At 37.5% G+C, this 8,624-nt stretch overlaps 1 protein-coding gene and 1 non-coding gene across 4 annotated transcripts in view; one reads left to right on the plus strand and one right to left on the minus strand.

Annotated features, from left to right (window-relative positions):
* Positions 1–8,624, minus strand: part of TDRD5 (tudor domain containing 5) — an 81,074-nt gene that overhangs the window by 61,620 nt on the left and 10,830 nt on the right. For all 3 annotated transcript variants that reach the window (XM_003785672.2, XM_003785673.2, XM_012802613.1), the window contains exons 4-5: positions 3,295–3,378; positions 1,351–1,407 (exon numbers count right to left, since the gene is read on the minus strand). In XM_003785672.2, the coding sequence (XP_003785720.1) occupies positions 1,351–1,407; positions 3,295–3,378 (141 nt within the window). The remainder of the gene's footprint in view (positions 1–1,350; positions 1,408–3,294; positions 3,379–8,624) is intronic.
* On the plus strand, positions 2,440–2,546 carry LOC111723857. Its single transcript, XR_002772305.1, has one exon. It is a non-coding gene; the product is annotated as a U6 spliceosomal RNA (small nuclear RNA).

Below are 8,624 nucleotides of genomic sequence, written 5' to 3' on the forward strand. Positions count from 1 at the left end.
GCCAGCCACATACACTGGACCAGGCAGGTTTGAATGCAGCCTGGGCCTGCCAAACAACAATGACAATTGCAACAAAAAAATAGCCGGGTCTTGTGGCAGGCACCTGTAGTCCCAGCTACTTGGGAGGCTGAGGCAAAAGAATCACTGAAGCCAAAGAGTTTGAGGTTGCTGTGAGCTGTGACGCCATGGCACTCTAACCAGGGTGACATCGTGAGACTCTGTCTCAAAAAAAAAAAAAAAATTTTACATTGTCTTGCATCATTTTAATACATTTTTTTGAAATGGCAGGTTTCAGTTTAGATCTGTCACAGGGACAATTTTTGAAATGTTTTCATTGTCTATATCTATCATCTATAAAATAGCACAGAGAGGTGATGTACCTTAACCGTTATACTATACTATCTCACAATATCTCTGTTTGTATCTGTAAATATACTAGAGCTTTCATGTCATAGCAGTTAAGAGTTAGGATTCTGAAGCCAGGCTACCCAGAATCCTAACTCTGGCTCTACACGTTACTGATCATTAGATCCTTGGGCAAGTTACTTCCTTATGCCTCCACTTATTGTGAAAAATTAATTAAATAAGTACATGAAAGATCTTCTGAATAAAGCCTGACACACAGCTAACATAATGTATATAGTACATAGTACTTACCTTTTTAAAAATTGGATAAATGGCATTATTTGAATTATCATTCTGCAACATGATTTTTTTCACTCAACATTCTGATTAAAAAAAAAAAGATCCATGTTGCATAGGAGATCTAATTCATTTGTTTTATACTACTACGTGCTATTCCATCACCTAAATGGTCAATCTCAATGTGCTCATCCATTCTCCTACTGGTGGCCTTTTTGTTTGATTTTTCCTATGTTGTGATGTACATATGTTAAACACGTCTTCATGTGTACATGTGTTAACAGTTTCTCTAGAGTCCATGTACAGAAATGGAACAGCTAGATCCCAGAGGGTACACACCTTCAACTTTACTTGATAATGCCAAAATGCTCTCTAAAGAGATTTTGTCCCACAAATAGCGTATGAGGTATTATTCTCTTTTTCCACATCCCCACTGACACTTGGTATTATCAGACATTAAAAATAAGTTAAACTTTATTCCAATAATACCACAAAAGGTTTTAAAAATCCTTCTTAGACATAATCAATTTATTTGTTAAAGACCATATTCTTAACTCTCATAATGAAGAAAAAGATCCTAAATTACAAAACCAGTTGTTTAAGAGAACAGAGCGGGAGGATCAAAGGAAGTAGTAACAAAATTTGTATCAAAGAAAACAAGAAACATAAACCATCAAAACTCACGTTGGTGGAAAAAAACCCACTTACCTCAAACTCCCTAAGTAGTTTAGAAATGAACAAACCCTCTGGAAACTTAGATACAACCTAGTAAATAGAAAGCAAAATGCAATATAGACACAATACAAATTCTGGGTGACAAAATATCAAAATAAGATAAGTATAAATGTAAGTAGCAACAAAGGCAAAAAATATTAGTGAATGAACTATAGTTATATTAAAAAATCAGTTTCCAGTTTTAAAAAATATTATAACAAAAGTTATTTCTAGTATTTCCAGAGTTGAAAAATTATTATATATACTGTAATCCCACAACTCTTTTTTTTTTTTTTTTTTTTTTTTTTTGAGACGGAGCCTCAAGCTATCCCCCTGGGTAGAGTGCCATGGCCTCACAGCTCATAGCAACCTCCAACTCCTGGGCTCAAGCAAGTCTCCTGCCTCCGCCTCCCAAGTAGCTGGGACTACAGGCGCCCGCCACAACGCCTGGCCATTTTTTGGTTGCAGCCATCATTGTTGTTTGGCGGGCCTGGGCTGGGGATTTGAACCCGCCACCTTAGGTGTATGTGGCTGGCGCCTTAGCCGCTTGAGCCACAGGTGCCAAGCCAATCCCACAACTCTTCACACTCAGCTTACATATTTAACTTTAGTCATATAAAATTAATATTCTACAGCATAATTTCAAGCATTTTAATTGAGAAAAGAAATGCAATGAACAGTATAGAAAACCTTGTAAAATACAGTTAAGCAAAGAAAATATCCATAAATAGCTTTATTGTTATATGCACAAAGATACCTATATTTGATATAAAAATAAGGTCAGTATTTCTATAACCAGTTTTAAAATATCATACCATATATATCATCTCATGTAAGTACAGTCTGACATTTTTAGTGGCTACAAATTTTTCAAAATAGTCAATATGTCCAAGTTTATTGATCTCTTATTTTCCTATTTTTCATCACAAATATTATAATAATTATTTTCATACTTGAGTTTTGTACATTTGTCCAATGATTTACCAGGATAAATTTCTAGAAGTAGACTTAACCCAATAAAGTACAAAAAGCTTTGCTTTCCTATATTTTTCCCGATATTTGTAATACAAAGTTCTAATTTAAGTGCTTGCTTTGGCAGCACATATACTAAAATTGGAACGATACAGAGAAGATTAGCATGGCCCCTGTGCAAGGATGACATGCAAATTCATAAAGCATTCCATATTTTTGAGAAAATAAAAAAAAAGTTCTAATTCAAACTTCAGAAAAATATAAAGTAAAAATTATTTCAAAGTACTGTGACCCAGAGACAGTTGTTGCTCCATTTCAGAAACCTCTTCATGCATGCATATACCCACCATTATTCATGATTTTATATGAAAGGACCATACTAAACATGCTATATAATGAAACCTATTTTTAAAGTCCAACAATATATCATCCATGTAAACTAATAGAGACATACTTCAACTTTCTTATGAGCCACATGATATTGTCCAATCTGGATAGATAATTTAACGAATCCTTTATCAATGAATGCTTAATTTTTCTCTAATTTTGTAGTACTATAAAAAAAGCCATATTGAGCACCCTTTGACAAATAAAACATGGTGCATCAACATAATGGGATACCACACACTGTTGGGAATATCTGATGTACATGTATAGAATATTAGTATTGGAAAGTTCTTGAACTGTTTGTCAGGAGTTATTTATTAGTATGAGAGGTATAAGGAAGTGAAGAGAGTACTTATGGAAAAACTTGATTTCTAAATAATTTTACATTAAAACTTTTTATAGTGTGTATTTTTGTTTTCTTTTGATTTTGAAAGAATGACACTTCATTTGTAGCATATAAAAATCAATACAAATATAAAACTAATAAGTACTTACTGAAAAGTTAAACTCAACCACAAATGATATCTAAATTTATAATCAATTATTTTAACTTATATCTTAGTAACCAAACATACTTACAAATTTTATCTTATGTTTTAGTTCTGGACTGACAGTTCCTCCAGGTCCAATTTGTGCAATAACTGATTTGAATGTATTTTCCAACTATGAAAAAAGAAAAAAGGTCATAGTTGCCCCCCCAAAAAAGTCTAAGATAAATCTTAAACACTATGAAAAGAAAACATCTACAGACGGAAATGTATTTAATTTATTTATTTTTTTTTTTTGAGACAGAGCCTCAAGCTGTCCCCCTGGGCAGAGTGCTGTGGCATTACAGCTCACAGCAACCTCCAACTCGTGGGCTCAAGCGAGTCTCCTGCCTCAGCCTCCCAAGTAGCTGGGACCACAGGCGCCCACCACAACGCCTGGCTATTTTTCGGTTGCAGCCATCATTGTTGTTTGGCGGGTCCGGGCTGGGGATTCGAACCCGCCACCTTAGGTGTACGTGGCTGGCGCCTTAGCCGGCTGAGCTATAGGCGCCGAGCCCGGAAATGTATTTAAATCAAGTGCATAAAATATTGCTCAAGAAGAGGCACTGTAATACTTCACATCATATAAAATATACTTATAATAGAAGGAATCTTTATGAAACTGAATACTGTAATTTTCCAGGGTAACCAACATTCTTTCTAACAATTAGATTCTCATGACTTTGATTATTCAATTCCATACTCTTAACCAGAAAGGAATTTCATTACTAATTTTCTCCTATTTATGAAAGTATTCAATGGTCATTGAAGACATACTCAGTTAATGCCTAATGCAGTAGGGAAGAGATGGGGTGAAAATGATGAACCCAAAAAGGCAGCAACAAAGGCTCTTCTGCTGTAATAGAAGAAAAGGAAAATAATTGGTTGGAGTACACAGAAAGGCTCTGTGAATGTGGAGTCAAAAGGTAGAGAGTGTTACTATCTGATAGCTTCAGTATTCTGAGTTCGGAGAAAAGGAAAGAGAAGGAGGTCAGATATTTGAGAAAATAGAAAAAGTAGAAAACTAAGCTGAAGAACTAATGGATGATAGCCTAAACTTGGTAGGAAATAAAGGGGCCTGAGTTAAGGTAGCAGGATCTCAGGATTTTAGTAGAGAGAAGTCAAAAGTGCAGAGAGGCTCGAATAAAGTAAAAATTGATGAATGAGAAGAATAGTTTAAATAATAAGCTGGAAGCACAGGTTATGATTAGAAAGCAGCAAGAAGCATATTCATATAGTGAGGGTTCAGTGAATAGCCACAGCAGTAGAGAACTAAAGTGGAGTGAAAAATCATGGGAGTTATGTTCACTCAAGACACTAAGTTGATAACCAACATTAAAAAAAATGAGAAATGTCAGAGATGTACAAAGAAAAACACAAATTACCTAAAATCCTAGCACCCAGACATGTCACTATCAATATTTTTTACTAAACTTTTCCTTTTGGTCTTTCTTCTTGCTTTCACTTGGCCTGTCATTTATAAGCCATGTGACTTTTAGATTGCAATTTCATCTGAAAATGAAGATAATTTCAATTTCTCTCCAGAGTGATATGAAAATTCATTGAGGTGAGGTACAAAAAATGCATGTTGTGTACACGTTGGCAAGCAGCACTCAAACTAGCAGGATTCTTTCAGGCCATTCGCTACTCTTCTTTTCATCCACTATCACTAGCACCACATTCAACAGAAATCCCTCAAAGTTTTGGCTGGTGAATGGCTCCCTATCTGGCTTCTAAGGTTAAGCATTACTCTATTTTCACATTTTCCTGGCCATTTCTATGTGGATCTGGAAGAAGATTATCAATAATAATTACCTTGATTACACATTCACTCATTTTTATATTGTCTACGCCTGCTTTTACACTATTAGGCAGAGTTGAGTAGTTATAACAGAGACCATTTGGCCTGTAAAGCCTCAAATATTGACTACGTGGCCTGTTAGAGAAAATATTTGCCAATCTTGGGTGTAGGATATCAAAACAATGGGCTCGTAGCTAGGAATAGAATACCTCTCAAAAAAGAAAAATTTTTTGCCCTAGGCTAAATGACTAAATTAAGATGACTTACATTTAAGTAGAGGAGATTTTTGAAAGTCCAAACAAAGCTGGGGATATCCATAATTATAGAGGGCAGAAGCTACAACGCAGAGATTGGGAGGTAATCAGTGACTATCAAGGAAAGTGATTAAGACAGGACACTGATTTCAGCAATGATTTAGTCTCAGATTCCTGTATACTAAACATGAAGGGGCAATAAGTCACGTGAATGTAACAGAACAAGTTAGAAAATAAAGATGATAAGTGGCTGTATATGCCATATCCAGATAGGAGTACATACTACCAGAGAAAAGAAAGAGAAGAGATTTGAATCAAAAAGATGTACTTCTCCGCTCAGAGCCCTTAGCACAGTGATTATGGCGTCAGCCACATGCACCAAGCCTGGTGGGTTCGAGCCTGGTCTGGGCCTGCAAAACAACAATGACAACTGCAACAAGAAAGTAGCTGGGCATTGTGGTGGGTGCCTGTAGTCCCAGCTACTTGGGAGGCTGACGCAAGAGAATCACTTAAGCCCAAGAATTTGAGGTTGCTGTGAGCTGTGACATCACAGCACTCTATCAAGGGGTAACATAGTAAGAATGTCTCAAAAAAAAGAAAAAAAGTACTTCTCAGGAAAATGGACAAGACATAGACAATTCACAAAAAAATACTAGCCAATAAAAGCCTAAAGTTCAGGGCCAGATGTCATGGCTTACGCCTGTAATCCCAGCACTTGGGAAACTGAGGTGCGTGGATTGCCTGAGCATGTGGGGAGAAACCAGGACACCAGGCACAAGTGTCCTAGTGCCCTCCCTGAGGATCTCAGAGGCTTGCTTGGTTCCCAGCAGTGTGTTTGGGCAATGTGGGTGAGATGTTGCCAACCAGGAAGCAGATGTTCAGTGTGAGCTGTTTTGTTCATGGAGTTTAGATCTGGGAGCTGCTCTTTTTGCTAGTCTCCCGAGGAAATCTGAATTTCCAGATGCCAGTCACAGGCCAGCCTGGTATATGCTCAGGACATTCCGTTAATTCCTATGCACCAGGCAATTAGTTTTGCAATTTTTGCTTGGTTCTTTTAAGAATGTTGAGAAGGGCTCGGCGCCTATAGCTCAACCGGCTAAGGCGCCAGCCACGTACACCTAAGGTGGCGGGTTCAAATCCCCAGCCCGGACCCGCCAAAACAACAATGACGGCTGCAACCAAAAATAGCCGGGCGTTGTGGCGGGCGCCCTGTGGTCCCAGCTACTTGGGAGGCGGAGGCAGGAGACTCGCTTGAGCCCAGGAGTTGGAGGTTGCTGTGAGCTGTAATGCCACGGCACTCTACCCAGGGGGACAGCTTGAGGCTCTGTCTCAAAAAAAAAAAAAAAGAATGTTGAGAAGGAGGAGGTTAAAACTTAAGTTTGTCAGGAGATTTTATTTGTTCTATTCTTCGTGGAATCAAATGGCAATTAAATTTTCACTATTACAGTTGGGTTTTTACATAATGTTTCCCTAATATATCATTTATTAGTTTAGTCATTTATCAAATACTATGTACCAAGGTCTACTGTAGGCCCAGGAAATAAAAAGCAGTGAGTGAAACAGATACTTGCCTTTGAAGCTCCAGTGTTGAATACTGAACTAAGGTAATTTCTTTCTTTTTAAAGGGATGTATTAAAAGCTAGCTAGAAATCTTTCTTACCATACATGTACATACATACTCTGTAACTGAAGGACTTCTCTAAATTCAGCAAGAATTATAAAGGCATTTTACCTACTTTGACATTTATGTAATGAACATTTATTAAAAGCCTTATACCATAAAAAAAAAAAAGACTAGCCTGAACAAGAGCGAGACCCCATTTCTAAAAATAGCTAGGCACTGTGGTAGGTGTCTGTAGTCCCAGCTACTCGGGAGGCTGAGGCAAAAGAATTGCTTGAGCCCAAGTGTTTGAGATTGCTGTAAGCTGTGATGCCACAGCATTCTACTAAGAGTGACAAAGTGAGACTCTGTCTCAAAAAAAAAAAGCCTAAAGTTCAACCTCAAATAAACATTAATAGTCAGATATAGTTATTTGTCAAATTATAAAATTCAAAAAATAATATCCACGTATTCATTCACAAAATATGTACTAAGTATATACTACATGTACTAAGTGCTGTACACTATACTGAGTGCTGGATATACACAGGTTAGAAAACTTAAATATGGCCCTTGCCCTCAGGGAACTTGCAGTCCAGTGTGGGGAGACAAGTCTGAAACAATCGAATAAATATGTCATTACAATTATAATGAGTATAATGAAAAAAATCCAGAGTTTGCATGATCTAGCTTATACGTGGCACATACAAAAGTAAAAGTCAAACTCAAACAGAGAGTAAAATGGTGGTTTACAGATGCTAGAGTGTGGGGGAGTTTGGGAAGATATTTACCAAAGGACACAAAATTCCATTTAAGAGGAATAGGTTCAAGAGAGCTACCAGAATCAAAAAAGAAATTTTCAAGTATACAACATATTAACCGTGTATCATGGTAACTACAGTTAACATGTTGTATACTTGAAAATTGCTAAGAATAAATTTTAAGAGTCCTGATAATAAAAAGAATGACAAGTATGTGAGGTAATACCTATGTTAAATAACCTGACTTAGCCATTCCACAAGATATACATACATCAAGTTATATACCATGAATATGTATATTTTGTACTTGCCAATTAAAAACAAATTAATTTTTTAAACTCCAGGCGTGGTGGCTCACACCTCTAATCCTAACACTCCAGGAACCTGAGGTAATTAGATTGCTTGAGCTCAGGAGTTTGAGACCAGCCGGAGCAAGAGCAGAGACCCCATCTCTAAAATAGCCAGACACTGTGGCAGGTGCCTGTAATCTCAGCTACTTGGGAAGGCTGAGGCAGCAGATTACTTGAGCCCAAGAGTTTGAGGTTGCTGTGAGGTTGCTATGATGCCATGGCACTCTACCCAGGGCAAGAGACTAAGAGTTAATCTCAAACAAACAAACAAACACCTCTAAATACTGGAAAGAACAAAACATTCATAAATGATATGGTAGTCTACTTGGAAAACATATGTAAATACAAAACAAATTTGGTAAGGTGGACAGTTTCAAAACAGTATCTTTTAAAAAATCAATTTTTTGGCTCGGCGCCTATAGCTCAACCAGCTAAGGTGCCAGCCACGTACACCTAAGGTGGCGGGTTCGAATCCCCAGCCCAGACTCGCCAAACAACAATGACGGCTGCAACCAAAACATAGCCGGGCGTTGTGGCGGGCACCTGTAGTCCCAGCTACTTGGGAGGCGGAGGCAGGAGACTCGCTTGAGCCCAGGAGTTGGAGGTTGCTGTGAGC

Source organism: Otolemur garnettii, unplaced genomic scaffold (genome assembly GCF_000181295.1).
Source record: "Otolemur garnettii isolate 467f Iridium unplaced genomic scaffold, OtoGar3 scaffold00016, whole genome shotgun sequence".
Lineage (NCBI taxonomy): Eukaryota > Metazoa > Chordata > Mammalia > Primates > Galagidae > Otolemur > Otolemur garnettii.